The 20,460-nt window shown below is 38.1% G+C and overlaps 1 protein-coding gene across 5 annotated transcripts in view; it reads left to right on the top strand.

Moving 5' to 3' along the window:
• osbpl3b (oxysterol binding protein-like 3b) overlaps positions 1-20,460 on the top strand; it is a 41,034-nt gene that overhangs the window by 7,715 nt on the left and 12,859 nt on the right. For 4 of the 5 annotated variants that reach the window (XM_028013493.1, XM_028013492.1, XM_028013489.1 and 1 more), the window contains exons 2-11: positions 6,226-6,379; positions 11,133-11,249; positions 11,917-11,970; positions 12,992-13,105; positions 13,303-13,467; positions 13,588-13,711; positions 15,501-15,604; positions 15,853-15,945; positions 16,040-16,199; positions 19,986-20,116. In XM_028013493.1, coding sequence (XP_027869294.1) covers positions 6,284-6,379; positions 11,133-11,249; positions 11,917-11,970; positions 12,992-13,105; positions 13,303-13,467; positions 13,588-13,711; positions 15,501-15,604; positions 15,853-15,945; positions 16,040-16,199; positions 19,986-20,116 — 1,158 coding nt within the window. In that variant the 5' untranslated portion in view covers positions 6,226-6,283. The remainder of the gene's footprint in view (positions 1-6,225; positions 6,380-11,132; positions 11,250-11,916; positions 11,971-12,991; positions 13,106-13,302; positions 13,468-13,587; positions 13,712-15,500; positions 15,605-15,852; positions 15,946-16,039; positions 16,200-19,985; positions 20,117-20,460) is intronic. The other variant, XM_028013490.1, reaches the window with a different exon arrangement.

The raw sequence follows: 20,460 nt of genomic DNA, 5'->3' as shown, positions 1-20,460 counted from the left end.
ATTGGATTGTACAGCTGGACCCTTGTCAGAGTTGAGGGGATTTTTTTGAGACACTGTACATTTTAATTTATGAATAATTAATTCCACCAAGTTTAAAGTGAAACAATTAAGGGTATTGATTTGCACTTGCAACCTCGGATGCCGTCTGGAGGGATTTTTTTCATTTTATTTTATTTTTTATTCTCTGCTTTTTGCACATAAAAAAAACTTCTGCAATAATTCTCTAATCGTAGTAAATTTTCATTAACAAACAATATCTGAATGATTTCTATTAAAAACCATAAGCTGCCTCTGTTATGGCGCTGTTATGGCATGTATTTTTAGTATTTTTAGAAAGAGCTGCTAGCACAAGTTTATGCTATTGTTTAAGAGACATTTTCCTGTTCCCATAACTATCCATAAGTTGGCATTTTTCCTCTGGAGCTTGACTCATGAACTTGATTTGAATCTTTTCTTTTTGTATTTACTAACTGCTTGAACATCTTGGGGTAAAACATTGATATTGTAGTCACAGTCTGTGTGTAATTGTCCACTTATCTTTAAGCTTTTCATTTTCTTCTGAACAATTGTTGTTCTGCATTTCACTAATGGAAAAACAAAGACTAAGTGGCACCAACCCACCCTGGTGATGCACAGTTGTAACAAGATTATTGTTATTAAAGTGGCACGTTTTAAATGACACATGGCAGCTGGGAGTTTCCCACTAAATGAGAAACAATCAGACACTAATTTGTGTATCAATATTTCTTGAATGTTTCACAACATAATTTCAAAGTAGAATAAAACCTGATATGCTGTTTTCCAAGTTTTTGTTTATAGAAATCTGAAAAGTTTGGCTGGCATTTATTCAGCTCCTTTTGCTCTTTCACCTGTGAAAAGGAAACACAGAGTCCTGCAGGTGTTTTAATCACAGTGTAAATTCAGCTGTTCAGTGAAAGGCTCAGAGCTCTGTTAGAGAACAAAAAACATAATATAGACCAAAAAACACAGTAGAAAGGTCAGGCTAAGGTATTAAAACAATATGCTATGAGCATCCCATGGAGCCTTGTACAAACCTTCTGACGATGGAGAGAGTATGGCAATTAGGTAGACATTGCCATCTGCTTAAACTGACACCCTGACTTATTAGATAATGTGCATAAAGTAATATAGCATATCAGTCCACAGGTCATTCTTATTTTAATTTTTTTATTCAATTTTACTTTGAAAGAGCTGGAGAGATCCACAAATCTGAAAAAAACATTGGACAAGTATTAGTTGTTCACTCCACAGATCTGGTGTGTATATAACAACGAAAATTTGACTTTCAGCTGTAATCACAGTGAAAAGTAGTTCTAAAAAAAGGCTAAATATATGTGCACACCTCCCCTTTTTTATTACTTTGCAATGAAAATCCATGCATAATTTTCTTCATACTTTACAATTTATCACAATTTTTTTTCACAAAAGGTTATAATTAACTACATTAAGAAAAGTGAAAAAGATAAAGGAGAATTGACCCTAACAAATTTAGTATAGATTCAATGAATAAATAAATAAATAACTTCCAGTTACGAGATGAGGACTCTGCATTCCACCCACTTTACTAACTTTTACATTGCAATTAATCAGTTTAAACAAGAAGAATCAGCTGACAAGAACTGCTGGTGGGCTGCAGAAATAACATTGTTACCAAGCACAATGTTACCTGTGTGGCATATCTAGAGACCATTTGCTTGTCACCTGTAAGCACAACTTAGACGACCACACAGGGGCTTAGAGCGACGTTTGACCTGTGAGGCATTACTAAATCAACATTGATTTTCTTCTGCTTCGTTCGCTGAGGCATTATCACAAGGCAGGGATTCAGTTAAGAGTTCACTTCAAGTTGAATAGCCTGATAGAACTGGGTTATCAATCACACTTTTATCTGCACTTTGCTTGGCTTTTACATAAACACTGGTTACTTTCTGAAACACCCTCATAAGGATAGCCCATTGCTATTACATTTTGCATATTAACAAAAATTTTAGATGTTCTTGTACGGTAACTTTTCTTGTATCGCATCTTCTTCTAGAACTGCTTTACGAGTTTTTTTCTTTCCTTCCTAAATACTAAACTCTAGCAGACCTGCGCTCTCGTTTTTACTTTCCTCTCATCCTTTCTCAGAAATGAGAGTCCATCTCCACCCAACTTCTCTGAAACACTGTCACATCTACTGCTAATAGGAGATTAAGCACTGTAATTTCTACAACTTATGACTCTATTTCCGATGAAAGCTTCACTGTGGGGTGTTCGACCAAAAGCCTCTCAGTCTGGTGAGTCACATCCTAATGAGGCCTGAAAGCCTGCTGGGCTTGTGTGCTGCTCTTGCAGCCTCTGGAGACGGTGGATAGACAGAGGAACATCTGTAACAGGAAGTGCAGAGGAGCTAGACTGGAAGGCTTTTGGCTTATATCTGTGTACTTGGGACAGCATAAGGAGAGATTAGGCTGAAATTTGCAGAACTCATAAACAGGTCTCTCATTTGCCTTTTTCAAAAAACTCCACTATCAGCATCAGCTGTGGAGGAGAACTTTGAAAAGTTCTTGGCAATTAAAGATATTAAGGAAAAGCTTAAGGAATATAACACTGAGGCCATATATCCAATCTCCCTTGATCCCAGTCCAATTGACCATCGATGAAATTAATCAAAACGAGCCAGATGCTTGGGGGCCACAGTCCACAAGGCTTAAAAACATTTCTACCTAAGCTTAAACATTAGATACCCAATTTACATTGCTAGGGTGGCTACTTGCTCACAGATGACGGATGTTTATGGAAACCAGTGTATTCCCTGAACACCTCAATAGTGTGAACCAAAAATAGATCTGGGTTGAACTACTTCCATCTCGTCTCATTTCTAGACTTTTCAGACTTGAGGGGAAGTTCCAGAAATGAACGGGCCAGTCTGGGTTCCCCTCCTAGACCTGGGACACTGAGAAGTGACAATGCTAAGACATTTAGTTAAAAATATATATATATTTCAAACATGGCGTTTCAGTCATTCTGGTTTATATTCTTCACATTCTACGTTGTACTTTTATTTTGCTCTTTGTTTATATGCTTATAGACAAACTGGCAGGTTTAACATTTTCAGTGCATCACCATGCAATTTAAACTGTATTTATATTTGGCAAGTGTTATTCAGAGTTTTCTTCCATGTTCCACATTGTTGATTGGGAGTCTAGTCATGCCATCCTTTACTGGCTGCGCAATTTTTTCTCATTTTTGCCTATTCCTATCTTCTTAATGACAAAAATAAACTAAATTACGTTAAACTACTCTGCAGAAGCTGAGTAAACACACAAAGTGAGAAAACCAAGAAAATCAGTTAGTTTTTGCTAGTTAAACACGGATGTTATCCAACTGTCATTCTGGTTTCTCATTATGAAACAGTAGTGGCTACTGCCCACCCACACATTGCTGAAGTTTTCAAAAGATGTGATCCCCCTCTATGCGCAAACCGTTTATCTTTTTGTCTCTGATGTTGCTTTAGAACGAACATCGGTTTATATATATTTATAGGTCTCTTTGTTTTGTACAACATAGTCATTAAGCCTGAGAGAAGATGTAAATCATTGGTTTTACACAGTCTGAAATAGTAATAATCAAAAAAAAAAAGTACAAGAGTTTCACTATTGCTCAATTTCTCCACATTTGTAGAATCGTGATAATGGTGCTTAAAATCCATCCAGTCTGACATTAGGAGAAACTGGTAAAGTCCTCCCTGACTAATGTATTTAAAATCCTTACCCACATCATAAGCACTTGTTATTCCTGTAATTTTTTTTATTTGTTTTTAGCAAGCAATAAAATATAACCTCAAGCTCACCACACTCATTTAGGCTACTTAAAACTCATCCAACCCCTTTTCTTCTCTTCTTAGACACATTTCACACATTGAAACGCCACTATAAACATTACAGTTTTATTTATTCTTTTCAAACATATGTAACTTGGGATGAGCTGCGGTGGCCTTTGTCCTCAACGCTGCCATCACAGGCTTGAACCCGACCTGATGACCTTACCTCCATGTCTTTCCCTTCTTTCATTACCCAGGTTCCTGTCTGATCACTCTCAAGTAAAGGCCACTAGCACCAATAAAACCTTTAAGAAAACAAATGTAACTCATTTTAAATGAATAATATTATGCAGTAGAATTTGTCATCTCGTCATGTCAGCCTACTGGTTTTCATCTTTCTGTTTTCTTCATCCTACCTAAGTAAAGTGAAGCAGCATCCATTCATTCCTGCTTTAAACACAGCTACTGCTGCTTCACTATGAGTGCACAGTGCATGTGATCATCAGTGAAAAGGGGTAAATGTTAGCGTTCTGATGCTACTGTCACAATGATGAAAGACTGGAGAATTGCATCTTGAAAGTTGACTGTGTCACAGACCTTTAGTTGGTCTGGTCAGAAGAAAAGTGGATGAATAAATCATGCAAATATAGTAAGAAAGCAGCGGATTAACTGAGAGGCAGCATATAGTGCTGTCTAAATCTTGGCTTGTTTTTCCTGACATGGTTTTAGTTAATGGGATTCAGATCTAATTGAGCTGGAAAATTTCCTGCCCTGACATTGTGTCTCTTTTCTACATCCAGCCTCTTTGATCTATTGTTGTGGATTCATTCTAAGTGCTTTGCGCTGTTAACCGCAGCCTCCGGTTCAGAGACGAAGAACTGGTGCGACTTGGCGACATGGCATCGGTGTTTACTGATCATTTTTTTGCCCAACACTAGAGCATGTGGCGAGATTCAAAGCCAGATTACATAATCTGTTTAAGCACATATGTATTAGGCAAAATCTTACATCACGCAGATTGATTTCTGGCAGAAAATGTTAGTGTTAATATCTCCTTTGCAAATTATAAAAACTCAGCTTGGTCTATTATTTTATTTTTTATTTTTTAGATTAGGGTGTGAGCCTTAAGTGGTTTTGGCTAATGTTTAAAGTGAAGCTAAGGTAAACAGAAGTGAAATGTCCTTTCACTCTGGGAAAATTAGCTAGTAGCATACTCTACACACCAAAGCCACTATGATGAAGAGCCTTAAGACCAGCTGCGTCTTTGAGTTTTACAGATGGTCCCTTCACACATTAATGAGCAGGAGGTTAATGGGCCATAAAATCAATGTTTTGTCACATTTTTGGTAAAACTGACCTTCTGCTTGTTCCTGCATGGATGATAAAATATGCAGATACACCTGGACGTTGATCAGCATAGGTTGACAAACCACCTCTTAGATCAAATTAGCAAACCACTGATGTTCTGATTCTGCCAAATAATGAGCACATTATTTACTAAGATCCCAGGATTGTGTGGCAGAGGACTCAAGGCTGACATTTCTTTAAGGCGCCCATTTATTTTTACCCTCTGCTGAAATGATCATTTCATATTTCACTCACAATCTCACATCTCACTGAGTGTTTACACGTGCCACTTGTCTTTAATTTCCACTTTATGGAGATGCAATGTGAAATGAGTCATAGCAATTGTACGGATCATGTGTCTCAAAGGGAGGATTAATCTTAATTAGAATGTGTTTTTACCTTCCACTTTTTGCTAAAGGAATATTAGTTGCATGTCTGGCAGAAATGATGTATTTTCTTATTGGTGTCTTTTTGCTAAAGCAAAAAATAAGCACATTTTAACTGGATGATAGACATTAGTTGTTAGTCCAGATTTTATATTGGACAGTTCATAATTTCACCACTTTCATACACAGCAAACACTTTTTCATACACAGCAAATGAGGCCACTTGTATCATAATGGCAGAGAGGAGTTCAATACTTCTCCTCAGTTTTGAATACAGTATATGTTCCCACACTGCTGTGCATATGCATTTCAAGTGGGTACCTTAGATTTATGGGATCTTAGCTGCTGACAATTCATCACCCTCTGAAAGGGTAAAGTATGAAATATTTAAACCTCTGGTTTCTCAATTGCACCCTAATTTATGTCCCCCAGTCCTAACTTTCGAGTTTGCTGTCTCGATAGGAAACCTTCACTCTGAGAGCAGAGTGAAGGTTTCCTCATTAAAGACCAAGTTTCTGCTACACCAAGATGGAAAACCTAATCACTTTGAATAACCTTATGCATTTTTCAGTGAACGCTAAAAGCCTCTTAGAGGACTTTCCTATTCACAGCATATTTCTTGCCACTCTCTCTTCTTCTGACCAGCTCTTCACTCTCTTTTTCTTACAGCAGGAAACGATGCCTTTCGTGATCCAGCTATAGCCTGAAGGGGCCAGACAGCAGCAGGATGAGTTCAGAGGAGCGCAGCTCAGCCATGTCACAGAAGATCTCCTCCTTATCGAGGAGCAACAGCAGCTCCTCGTCCAAGCACGACAGCCGACAGGTAACAATTCACAATATTTGAATGTGAGGGAGGAGAGATGTTTGATGACTGATTTCCTCAGCTAGCAGTTTGCATGGTGAATAAGAAGAGACTTGGTATGACTCATTTGAGCACAAAAATCTTCATTTTGTGCTAACTTACCTAAATCGGCTTAGCAAAAATGCCTGTTGCTCAACACCTTTTATCACTAAACCTGGTCACAAATTTCTCTTTACAGCCCATAGTTAAAGGGTCTTGTCCTCAATGACGAGGATCTTTTAACTAATTTGTTTATGACAGCGCCAACTTTCTCTGTTTTGCTGTGAATGTTCTGTAAACTCAGTGTGCTGCTACCGGTCTTGGCCAGGATTCTCTCGTAGAAGAGATTTTTAATCTCAATGAAATTTTCCTGGTGAAATAAAGGTTAATGATAATAACAAATGGCCAGTGTTGCGTGACCTTTATGTGTCACTGGTCCAACACACCTGAATTAAATGGCTGAATTACCTCGTCAGCATGCAGTCGAGTTCTCCAGAGTCCTGCTAATGACCTGATTATATGACTGTGTTGTGTTGAAGCAGAAACACATCTGTAAGTTGTAGGACACCGATGCTCGAGGACTGGAGTTGAAACCCTTCCTGTAGTGTAACAAGAGGAGGTTATCGCTACACCTTTTCAACGGCTTGTCAACAGAAGTTAATCAGCAACTCAATGCATTGAGGCATCTGTAGCTGAGGGCAGCTCACTGAAGCCCAAACTGAGGACCACAATGAGGATGTGGTGCGTTTGCTTTTCTCAGGCAGCTTTGTTCGAGAAACTGGAGCTGGCTTTCCTGGGAAATGTTCAAAGACAGAGAAAATATGCTAAGTCGACAAATCTGTAGAAACCCTGTCATGTTCAATATCGACCAAAATCTCTTAAGAATGTTTTTTTAAAAAAAACCTTGAAACATTCTTCTTTTGTGCAATCCACAGCATGCACTAAAAGAAGAGTGTTGCTGTTAGCAGGACCCTGCAGCTGATCAGTCAGGGCCAAGCAAACAAAGATCATTTGAAAAAACAATCAATAGATTTTTTTTTTTGCTTCAAGCTTCTTTCAGCAGACCTATTAATTTTAGCTACTACTACAGAACAGACTTTCTTTTTGGGAGATGTAATTTAATATTATTCAAGCATTATCCACCAGACAAACATTTGAGTGATCATTTAATGGGAATAACAAATAGAGGAACTGAGAAGGTATTTCCATTTCCAGAAAACCACAATAACAAAATAAAAAAATAATTCTGCAGTTATGCCAGGGGCATGTTTAGATCTCTACCATGTAAGCTTAAATCAGACAAAGTTCATTATTTTAATTCATGAAGAATTATGTCATGTCCAAATTTAGTAGGGTGTTTAATTTACAAAGGATGAGATGTTTAATTTGAATCCAAATTAGGAAATGGGTCAGTAGACTTTGTTAGTCAGAAAAGCAGAATAAGGCAGGAGTGAGATAAGTTGGGAGAAATGAACTGAATCAGAGTGGATTTGGACGGTGAATCATGCAGGTGTGGACAGGCCAGAAAGCCTGGGAGTTAAAGGGGAAAAAAGGAGGATTACTGCAAATCCAGCCATCCAAAACACTGAAATAATGGATTAAGCACTGACAGCAGGTGTTTGACTCTCCAACCTGGCAGTGAAGTTGTAGAAGAAGCAGCTGAGACCACAGGAGATAAGGGTTGACTTTAGTCTGTGGCAGTAGTGCATTTGAGCCACCTGTTGCAATCAGCACAAGACACAAAGAGAAAGAGCCACTATGGCTCTTGAAAGCAAGAATATTTAGCAGAGAGCAGAGGATGAAACAATTCATTCTTCATTGTTTTATTTAATCAGAAACTGGAACCAAAAGTATAGAACATTAAGCTTTGAAGGTCAAGACGTAGTCCTTAAGGACGAACAATAAATGAACCTGCTATGATACATTTTAATGAACAATTTCCATGTAAGTGGTGTTAGTAAGAAGCCCTTGTCCTCTGGGCTTCATATCGCTGCTTCTTTATCAGAAATCTGTTGACCTTGAAGTGTCCAGTCAGTGCGCTACGATAATGAGTCACAGTGTGACTTTGTCAGAGGAGGGGCTCATGACAAACTGAGATGGGGAGACTCAAAGAGCAGTCCACCAGCTTTGTCCTTGCCTGCCCTCATTCTTTTTTCTTTTTTTTTTAGATGTTCTCACCTTCAGCATTCACCCTGCCTGACAGATACTGTTAGCTCAACTGGGAAGGGCATGCACTGAGACAACAATGTGCAAGTCGCTTCCAAACACCCAAAGCCTGTCAAAACAGCCGTGACGTAAAAACGTTAACTGTTGAGTAAATATTTTTTTACTCAACAGCTACATTTGATGATAGCTGTGGTATTTAAGTCATGGTTGATGTTAGATATGACCTCAAGAGCAGCATCTTTTTCAAGCTTAAACAATTGGCCCACTCCAGCGTGACGTCAGCTGTCCCTGTCCCTGGGGCAGGACGATGGACAGAGGTGCAGGTAGACCAGACGCCCCATACATGGAAGCCATTAGACCTTAATGCAGCCATCTGGGGTTCGATTCCTAGCCTAGGGATCTTTGCTCCCTGTCTTCCCACCTTTTTTTTCTGTTCATTTTCTCTCTGATTACTGTAAATACAAGGAACTAATGCCACAAAAACATTGAAGGGCTTTGTGTGTTTGGTTTAGCTGTCGTGAGCTGTCATTGGCAATCTAGCTTTATATTCGCATTAAAATATTACAAAACTGATCAGATGTTGGTTTCTTCATTAATTAGACCAGCAGGAGAAGATGATAAAGGTAATGGAAAACCATAAAATTAAAAAAGGTTCAGGACACAGGTTACTGTTTTACACAATGATTTTAAATCCAACCTTTGCTGGCAACTGGTTAAGGAAATTGGCTTTATTCTTAAATAATTTGAAAGACTGGAATTGTTAGGAAAAAGTGAATAGAAGCCTAAGCGAGAGGTTTTATTTGCAAGCCCAAACAATTAAAGATGAATAAAGTACTACTGAGGACCAAAAACGCATGACAGGCAAGCAACAAAGAAAACTGTATGACTATATAAAGAGAGGAGAATAATCACAGAGATCCTGTAGGTGGTTGATTAGAGACAGATACCTGGTGTGACAAAGAGGCAGAGAGCAAACCAAAATCATGTGAAACACATAGAAAGAATGAACAAAGTGGAGCGCACAAGAAGAGCTGTTGAAAAAATCGGTCCCTATCTGAAATCGAGACAAATCTTAACCTAAAAAGAAACAGAACCTTAAATAATGACATGAAATTATGATTATGGTATTACAGATGCACAGTCTGCACTATCAAACAGTAGTTCTTTGAGTCAGCTTCTGACAGAAAATATTCAAACAAATAGAGGGAGGTACACTTTTTGTTAAAAATAACTTTTCTTTAAAACCCAGCCTAGGCAGAAAACTAATACGTCCTATATTGTTTTAATGTTAAATAGCTTATAAACTTCACTGCATTCATATCAAGTTCAACTATTTCTGAATGGGGTCAAACCCCCATGTTTTCACATCCTAATACTCCCCCTGCCACACACATATCCTAGATTCCTCTTAGGATTTCTAAAGCCTTCCTGGAAATCTCACTGCTGTAACAGAAACATGGACGTGGGGATTAATTTTATGATAAAATATCATCTCAATCTTTGTATCTGCTGGGGATTTGGACTTAAACCTTTTAATCTCAGTCTGGAAACAGTCAGACCCAACCAGAAGGCTAATTTTGTAAAATGGGACAATGAGGAGAAAGTTCATTCATTGGACACTTTGTTTCAACAGCAATCGCCCTCTGATGATCAAAGGAAATGAGGGAACAAATCAAAGCAGGATTTTGATTCTTACAGTATCACTATTCCTTGAGTTTTTGTGAGGCTACTCCCACAACATATGTTGTATTTCATTTGGATAAATGGAGTACAAAAGTAGATACATTTGTGTAGTTGAAGAAAAGTGACACATTATTTTCAAACACTTTTGTGATTTAAACATCATGTTTTTTTGTTGGTTTTTTTGAGGCGGAGGACACGACGTGACCATCAATTTTCTAGCTTTTCATAAATTGGAATGGGATTCAGATCTGACTTTGACTGAGCCATATGACTATTCTACTGAGCTTGGCATTGTACTTCAGGTTGTATTTCTAGGTCTATTGTCCTGATCCCCAGTCTGAAGTCTTCTGTGAGATGCAAGAGGACTTCTTACCGGATTGTCCTGTATGTTTGATCAGCTTCCCTATTCCTGCTGGAGAAAAACATCCTCATATCGTAATCTGCGATGCGATTTTGTTTTGATAAAATCACAGTAAAATACTTTTGAGTTTGTGGTTGTAAAAGTTAAAGAACTATGAAGATTTTTGCACCGTAAGTTAAAACTTTCTGTGTCTGCCTCCTCTGTGTCTGATCTGAATAAATATAGTTTTTAGAGCACAATGTATTGAATTGCAGTTGTCATCACAGCATCAGGGCAATACCACATCTTCAAAGGATGCAACAATTGTCAGACCATTATGCCATTAAGTGCTATGCATTAAAACCCAGCTTACCACTGATATATTTGGTGAATTGGAAAGCCTCTGTTCCCTCTTACTGCCTGATGTACAGTGTATTCCAATAGCGGAGATGCTATGAGGATGAGCTGGATTAATTGTAATCAATATCATAACGATGTTTAGCAGATGCATCACAATTACATATTTTCGTCCATCTGTGCCTGCAGGACAGCTGGGAAATAGTGGAGGGTCTGCGTGGGGGGGTCAGTAATGTCCTGGAGCCGCAGAAACAGGAGGGCTACATGCTGAAGAGGAGGAAGTGGCCCATGAAGGGTTGGCACAAGGTAAAATTAAACTATTTCAAGCTCCTTAAGTTTCCTTTCATATGTGCTTCTCTTTGGAGTGAATTATTTCCAGCCACGATGACTGAAGGTCAATTTAATTTTACATCTTTCCTTCACAATTTTCATGTTGCTTTTCCAGTCCTGCTGACACGCCTCATGGACGCTTCAAACTAATTGAATGAGCTTATGCAGCAGATGATTCCACCCTTGGAAAGCGTCACATGTGACCGGGGTCAGCGCCTGTTTACACTCAGTCTGAAAGCTTTTCCTCGGAAGATAATGCTTAGATATCTTAGTGCTCCACTCAGACGCATTAGCTGATGGCCTGTTGGTTACTATACCGCATTTAGTATTGACTTCAAGTTGGATTTCTGGGCTTTCGCCAGTCTGATTCTCGTGATGTACAATATGAGCTATGAGAATTACATTTAGTGGAAGAGAAAGAGTGACTCTGAGTGAGAGGAGGAGTAATAAAGGCAGGCAGACACAAGAGGAGAGTCCGGGATGACAAATATCTTGCTGTCGAAAAATTAATTACAGACATCATCAAGAGGTTTTTTCTGTCCTGATTACAGAGTTATGGCAGAGTCCCCGCTTTGCTCTCAGGAATGCTCCATATCCCTCCAGCTACATCGCGTGTATTCACTGTCACTTTCTCTCCTTACAGAGATACTTCTTCCTGGACAAAGGGATTCTTAAATATGGCAAGGGCAGCGCTGATGTGAGTACATAATTATCATGTAGTCAGATAATATAGTAATCTGCAAAAGTACTCGCAGCTTCAGACTTTTGTGCATCTCATTGAAATTTTCTTTGACGATCAAAAAAAAGAATGAATAACTGTGAAAAGGAAGGACAAGGAGACTGAAAATTGCTTAAAATTAAATTTTCTGTGTTGGATCAATATGCTGTAGAAACACATCTTGCTGCAATTACAGCTGCAAGTCTTTCATTCAAACACACAAATACGACTTGATCTAGCACCAGGCTTCCTTTCCCTTTGTCTTCATGATGGTGTTTGTTCTTTAATGTTCTCTAAAAAATCTCTGGGGTCTCCATAAAACGGCTAAGTTCATACTGCCTATGTAGGTAGAATCCAAATCTAATTAAATTCATTTGCCTTCTGAAGGGCAAGCATTTTATTTCAGAGAGGTAAATGCTTGCCCTGGATTTCATTCTGGGATATCAGAAGAATTTCTTGATCAAACATGAATATATCACCCAACTTTTCAATGTTCAGTTTTGATCAGTTTTGAAACCATGTCTACACTTTTGCTTCTACATCCAAAGGATGTTGTGCTTTGTGTTGGTATGCCACATGTTAAGAGACTTAAAAAACTTTCAAAGCAAAGTTTATTGTTCTCCAAGGAAGCAAAAAATAAAACATCCAGAATATTTACATGCATAAAATTTAATAATACTCATTAATATGTCTGACAAAATGTGGTAAAATTGAAGGACAGGTAATCCTGTGAAGAACACTTTTTGCCCTCTGTAAATCTTCTCTTAAACACATGAGAACCTTCACACAAAAGTCATAAGTTCCTCTCAGTCTCTTTATCATTGCAATGAATGATGTGTGTTTTACTAGAGTCACATTTGTTAAACCAGGCAGTAAGTCAGCCTCCATGAGCCAATAATGGGATTACTCTTTCGTTCTGAAACTGGACATCATCCTGCAGCGCTTGCGTAACAATCCATCAAACATGACTGTGATATTTTGTGCTGATGCTGCCTCACAGGTTGAGAAGGGGAAACTGCATGGCTGCATTGACGTGGGTCTCTCCGTCATGGCCATTAAGAAGAAAGCCAAGTGTATTGATCTTGACGCTGAGGAGAATATCTATCACCTGAAGGTAAACCAGCAAGCCAATAAGTACAATAACTCACCCAGGAGAACAGCATGGTTTCCTTTCTTTTTTTTTCTTTTGGATTCCTTAACGGTAACAAGACTTAAATGAATTTATTGTCTTGGTTGTGAGAGGAAATGTGGGCTGATAACTTCCTGCAGATGTTTCCAACTCCTTAATCTTGTGTTTAATTCTGATGGCAGATTAAGTCACAGGAGCTGTTTGACGAATGGGTTTCCAAGCTGCGCCACCATCGGCTCTATCGGCAGAATGAGATTGCCATGTGTGCCAACGAGAAAGCCTTCTTCTACCCCATGTACCCCTCCCCCAACTCCCCTGGCATAGCTGAGGGACCCTCCTTGAGGAAGGTGCACCTGAACACTACATAGCACACAATTAGACTTATATTGACAACTTAATGTAGAGAAAGATTTACTAATAAGAGAAAGTTGTTTGTGCAGTAATTTAGAGGTTGCTTGCCGCTGCAGGTCTTGTCTATACGGAGGCAGTCCTCAGTGCATCCTGCATCAGGATTCCCTTTGAGCTCCAACAGCCAGGCAAAGGTGGCTGCCTGGCTCCAGTCATCAGATGACATGGACAAATGCTCTAAAGGTGAGGCTGTGACCGCTAACCTATGTGAGCTCTGTAACACTCAAAGAAGCTCCTAATTCCCCTGCTAAGTAGAACACCACAAAATTACTGCCTGTCAACACAGTTTTTGAAATGCAAATGATGGTGAAACAACTCAGTTAATGCTCAGCTTTGAAGCTCTGATGGCTCATATCTCCGTTTCCTTTTGGTCTAGTAACTATTATGTCTTGTGGTATTAACAATGGCTGATTAAACTTAGTGTTGAGTTAGTAAATAATTCAACAGAATGAACTCAGTTCCTTTTGCATTCTGTTGCAAACTGTAGAGAAGGAAGAAAGTACAGTGAAATGAAATAAGATCTTGCTTGTCACTGCTACCACTCCATCTGATCTATTTTCCCCCGTGCAAGAAATTGTTTGCAATAATTGATAAATGCAGACAAATCAAGTACAATGCAAAGCGGTGGTTGTGCCAGTAAACCAATCAGTATTAATAAAATCTACCATTTCAGCAAGGAACGTAGTTAAACATCTAGTCAGAATTATGCCAAAAGCTTGATATCTCAGAAATAGTACATTTTGCTAAAGGAGTTTCAACCAAATAACATTGGTGATGTATGTAAAACTTTATCTGTATGTATAATTTTGAGGATTTTGTGGATTAGAGATAATTCACAGTAACCTCAAGCATTTGTACCTCTAAATCTTCTTAGCAATAGCTTGTTGGAATTGTTCATAAAATGATTTTTTTCACAAAGAAGTTCAAATAATTTAATAAAAGCCAAAAACAGTATGAGATTAATGCCTATGCTAGTGCAGTGTAGATGTTGCACAAACAATATATCTTGAAGTCTGTTCAACTTCATCTTAAAACTCCCCATATTGTCTTTAACACTAATAACGCTTATGTAAAATCTGACTTGCATATCAGATAAGACTCACTGAGTGGTGTTAATGAACAAAGGAAATCTGTAATTACAGCTGGAGTGTTCGTCTTAGTTTTCAGTCATTATAATTCTGTTGGCATGCTTTATGAAGCTAAGCAGACTGTTTATTGAGAAGACATGATTTTATAAATTAAGGAACTTTTTTGAAAACATCTCAAGCTGCTTAGCAATGCTTTTGTTTTCACAATACCAAAACGTTGCTAGAATATCCAGTGAGCACAGACTTGTTATTAATATTCCACTATCGTTTTTGTTTGTTTTGACTTTAATTTTTTTCATGAACAATGATGTCCTTCTTCGAAAAACTAAGCATGTCTGCAAAGTCAGGAAACAATAAATTCAAGGATTGTAAAAATGTTTGTGACTGAAAGAAGGTAACACTCAATGTGGCAAAAATGACCAATAATTTAATCTGAGGAGCATTGAAATAGCTTCAATATCCATATAATTGATCACTATATAAAGAACCTTCAGGAAGTCAGACATGGAATATCTCACCAACAATAGTTTACAAATGTTAAAAGTGAGCAATCAAAATGCTCTGTGTGTCTCAATAAATGGTAAGAGTGCATTTCACTTGACCTTCCTAAACTTTTCCAACTCATCCAAAATAAATTAAGCAGGTTGTGTTGAAATTGTACATTAAAGGTTGGTTGGTTTGTTTGGTTACATGCTATTGTTCCTATTGGAAAAGATATTTTGTTCTTTACCACTTTTGGGTTTTCAAAAGTGATATACCAAACACTTACCACGTTTATACCACTTTTAAAAGCGGTATAAACCAAACCAGTGAATATCTTCCAGAGAGCATATGCTAAAGTGGTGTCCTGTTTTGTTGTTTTTGTTATTATTTCATTTTATTAGACTTAGCAGTGTGTGAGGCCTACCTGCAGGAGCTGAACCACCTGATACAGAGCATGGAAGTCCTCCACCGCACTTATTCTGCTCCATCTATTCAAGCACTACAGGTCAGACTGTTTACTTTAACCATTTAAAACAGATCTAATTGGAATGACTACAATACGGCATGACTCGTACTGTAAATCATATTCAAAATACCTTGACTCGTAATGTATTTAAAATAACTTCCTTGTATTTTGTCAAGTTATCTGCTGCCAAATATAAAGACTTTTTCATTTTGCAAAGGTTGTGGAACTGTCTTTTTCTTTTAAAAGTAAACTTTATCCTCATTAGATTTTTTTTTTATCTTAACTAGACATCCACATTGGACAGTCCCAAAAAAGAAAAGAGACTTCAAAGAAAATGGCGCAATAAAAACTACAATAAAGATGTCAAAACAACTCTGCAGGTAGCCAGAATGACAATAAAGTGTGGCCAAGCTTGATATTTTCCTGGTGTGAGTTTGTGAAATAAAAACACTTTTCCTCCTGCTATTACTGTAGGTACCCAGCTGCATCTCCTCTGGCTCGATCCGCCTTCACGCCTCCAACCCCAATCTCTCCACCGCTGCACTCGGAAACGACAAAGTCGACCCCGAATCCCTGGATTCACAGTTTGACGTAGCAAAGCTGCAGGAGGACTTCTGCCGTGTTGCCACTAACTGTGAGTTAAAACTGTTGATTTATTTCACAGTGGTTATTTGAAGAAATGCTTGAGGAACGCTTGCTGTAGATTGTCACGTGCTTTGGTCACTTTTACCAAATCAGTCAGTCTTCTGTACCTGTTGGGTTTGGTTATTAGTTTTGTCCTGCTAGTGGTCTGGTCTTAGTAAGAAGATCTTTGGATTGAAAGTCAATATAATATTAACATAATTTTTCTTTCTTGTTAAAATAAACTTCTAAATTTATTCTAGGTCACAGTGGATATTGCATTTGTATTTTAAATAACATAGCATGTACATGGTGACATCACAAATTTTAGCATAGTGCCCCTCAGTAATTACATATGTAAGTTTGTGGTTTCTAAGAAGGGATTTAAAGACTTTTTGATTTAAAATAAATACACCAAGCCCCTGCTTTAATGAATTGTTTAAGATTCTTGCAAACAAGAACAAGTTACTTGGTATCATTCCGCCATCAGCTAAAAATTGCTTGTTAACGCAAATAAGAAATCAGCCATTTACACATCATTTTGACCTTTTGACATGTGGATGTGCTGAAGACAATTTTTGGAGTTAAAATTGGACATCAGGATAGAGAAGATATAGGATTTAAATTACTTTAAATGAGGTGTTGTTTTTGGTGGTGCAACATTTCAGAAATTATTTATATACAAGGCTTTTCACAGAAAAACAATTTTTAAGGTTTACATAGAGTGTTTTAGCAAAGAAAACAATATCCACAGAGCCATAACTGTGTTGATAAAAATTTCTTGTTGGTGTCAGAGATCAGAGGAAAATGGACAGACTGGTTTGAGATATGAGAAAGGTAATAGACTACTATTAGTCTACTATTAGTATTAGTAAAAAAAAAAATGGTGGTCCACAAAAAACCATAATGTTGGAAAGGATTTAGGATTTAATGTGTCTAAAATAATTCATTTCTGCCTAGAAAGTCCAGGAAATGTCCTGTCCACTATCTCAGGGGATAATCATGACAGTAGCTAGAAGCAATTTACCTTGACCTTGGTCCCAACTTGAATATTTTAGGATGGAAAATCCATATGATGAAAATTGCTTTATATAAAACTACAAAGCAATCCCAGTTGCATTACAACTTTCATCCACATCTGGTGAGGTTGCATGTACTCCCATAAACTTTTTAATGCTATTGGCAGTCATGGTCAGAGGAGCGGGAAGCTGCTTTCAACTGTTCTCATACTTTTATCTTGGACATAAATGTCTATAATGTTCTTACTGACAACTCTCTCCTTTAGAACTTTCTCTGATCCGCGTTCAGCCACGTGGACACAATAATGCCGGAATACAAAGGAGCTTGTTTATTTAAAATTGGCCAAATGTGGACTGCTTTGTGCACTGAGAGTAGAGCATTCAGTCCGTCTACAAAGGCTGACAGTCCTTGATGCCACTGTGCTGTGTCTACTCCAGGTCTCTGCCTTTCCCTGCATCTATTCTCTCTGTCTGCAGAACTGTCAGATGAAGAATACTTGTACCAAATAACCACTTTTTAGAAAATAGGCTCAGACCAAATGCCTGCAGACCTCAGTGATACTGGTCAAAGTTAAGCACAAAGTTTGACACATCAGTGTAATGCAATGGCAGTAATGAACCTTCTCCCACTGTTTTAGCATCACAATTGTATTTCTTTATTGTATGATAGGTATTTCAACTGATTTTTGTTTACTATCGGATCCTGACCCCTGACGTTAAATAAAATGTTGATTTTATATATATATAAAAAATTTTTATTATTATTTTTTTATTTTTTTTACCTCTTAGGTTGCAAAACCAGAATATCGTTTTACAAGAATGCTCAGTCCTGCCTAAGGCCAAGCTTTCTGCAGTCTTTGTAACAATATATTGAAATAATATTACTGCAGTTTTGCTCTCTTGTTATCCTCTTTAATTCAGCAAATGCGCTGTGCCCTGTGGCTTACAAAGCGTTTTCTATTATCGTCATGATTTAATGTAGCTGCTGTTTAAAATGAAAGCCTCATCTTTTTTAAAGTTAAGTCAAGCCTCTATTTGCAAACAATTACATTTTTCTATCATGTGGAAAAATAGCTGATTGCCGTGTCTGCTTTCTATCCTTTTCGAGTCAGTTTCTGCTGAAGCGAGGCAGTGATTTGTAAGCTTTGTGTTGGAGAGGTGAGAACTGTTAGACAATATCCACTGAGACCTGCCTTGTGCAATGACTGCTTTGAGAAGCAACCACTTGAATTTGGCAGTTTCATTAAATTTACTGCTGAACAGCAGTGCTGCGCTGTCTCAGAGGAGGACTACAAGTAGCATCTTAGCATATGAAAATGAATATGAATATGCTGGGGTATAAATCAGAACAGATTTCTCCAAGAGAAGCCTATTGATTCATCTTTCTCAGAAACAGTTTTGAAAACCAGTGTTGTATTTTGTAAATACAACAAAAAAATGTTGTTCCACCAAAATTATGAAAATAGTTCACCCTAAAAATCTATTTTACGGAAATTGTATATCTAGTCAATCATTGATACTTAAATTGGTAGCATTTGCTGATAACAGGTACAACACATTGACTAAAAACTGTAAATTTACTTTAAGCTTATACAAAGGAGGAGGTTTAATTTAAAATCATATTTGATTAAACTAAGGTATGTTTTGTAGTTCATTCTAAATTGAGAAGCATTAATTTTATAGCACACAGCTGTATATTTAAAAACAAAATGCAATACTGGTCTTGATGGTTTTAAGAATAGGAATGTAATCTGTTAAAGGATGATATACCAAATATATTTTTTGCAACAAATTTAAAACAGACATAATCATATATGTGGTACTTATTTATCATTTTATCAAGTTTGAACAAGAATTGATTTTTCATTGTGCTGTGAGCATCCCTCAGCTTTGATCTTTCACTATCACCACTATTTATTGAAAGTGATGTAATATGATGGGACCCGTTCAGCATGACTGCCAGGTTGGTTACCTGTACAGTGTTTGGTGAAGAAGTTTAGCAATATTTTTTAAAGGTTTTACCAAGGGCGTGCCGTGGTGGCGTAGTGGTTAGCGCGACCCATATTTGGAGGCCTTGAGTCCTCGACGCGGCCGTCGCGGGTTCGACTCCCGGACCCGGCAACATTTGCCGCATGTCTTCCCTCCTCTACTTCCCCATTCCTGTCAGCCTACTTTCGTAAAAGGGACACTAGAGCCCACAAAAAGACCCCCAGGAGGGGTAAAAAAAAAAGGTTTTACCAAGATGGTCAGACAGCAGAACCACAGTTTAATTATTATGAAACAGTGGTTTCATTACAAGAAGGATTTCAGAGTCGGTCGAAACCAAAAGTACAGCCTTGTCTTACATAGGGGTGTCCAAGAGAGGTGTGTATTGGGTTTGTATTAGGCAGGTGGTCGTAATATAATGATTGATACATTAAAAATATTAATAAAAGGAGAAATTTACAACATAACATAAATTTGACAACTCAAGATTGTTCGAGGAAAGGATTACTCCGTCCAACAAGTAGTCACTAACCTCATGCATCATTATTCTTTGTTTTGCAAAGTCAGTTAGCAGACTGTTGAATGAGTGCCCAAGTCATGTTCTTCAGCCAAAAATACCCTGCACAGTGGGGAGTTACATGGTGAGACACCGGGTTTAACTGAAGAAAATAATCCAGTCTTCCTGTTTAACCATAATTAAGTGACTGCCTATTATGTTCAAATACATTAGATGTACACAGTTATGAGATCATATCAAAAGGGGTTAATGTTTGAATCTTTTCTCATTGCTTCAGTGCACACAACCATGAAATCAGTACTGAGCTCGCTAACATCAGAGAGGGAGAGACTGAAGCAGTGTCTGGATCACGACTCATATCCCCCAACCTCACCCCAAGTCGTCAATCTGAAGAACACCCTGGCAGCGGTAGGTGAAGCAGCGGTTGCTCATGCACTCTCTCAGCCAGCGGAAGTGGCTTAGGTGTTTCACCCTCTTTCACACACCCCCCTCCTCACACTGCATGTCCTCCCACACCTCCTGTTAGACGTGACACATTGATGAGCATTTTAGCGGGATTACTGTACAGCCTCCTAGTATGATGTCTGCCCACCCAAATAAGACCACATTCAACATTATTGTGTCCCGTGGCTGCTGCCTCCCACCTGGAGGCTTTTTCTGTTTTCTGTTTATAGCATCACACATTTATTGGCACACACTCAGTGAGTAAATGTGTTGGCACAAAGCACAAATAAATTCTGAGGTGGGGTAAG

This window comes from Xiphophorus couchianus, chromosome 3 (assembly GCF_001444195.1).
Source record: "Xiphophorus couchianus chromosome 3, X_couchianus-1.0, whole genome shotgun sequence".
NCBI lineage: Eukaryota > Metazoa > Chordata > Actinopteri > Cyprinodontiformes > Poeciliidae > Xiphophorus > Xiphophorus couchianus.
This window is presented reverse-complemented; position numbering and strand designations above follow the sequence as displayed.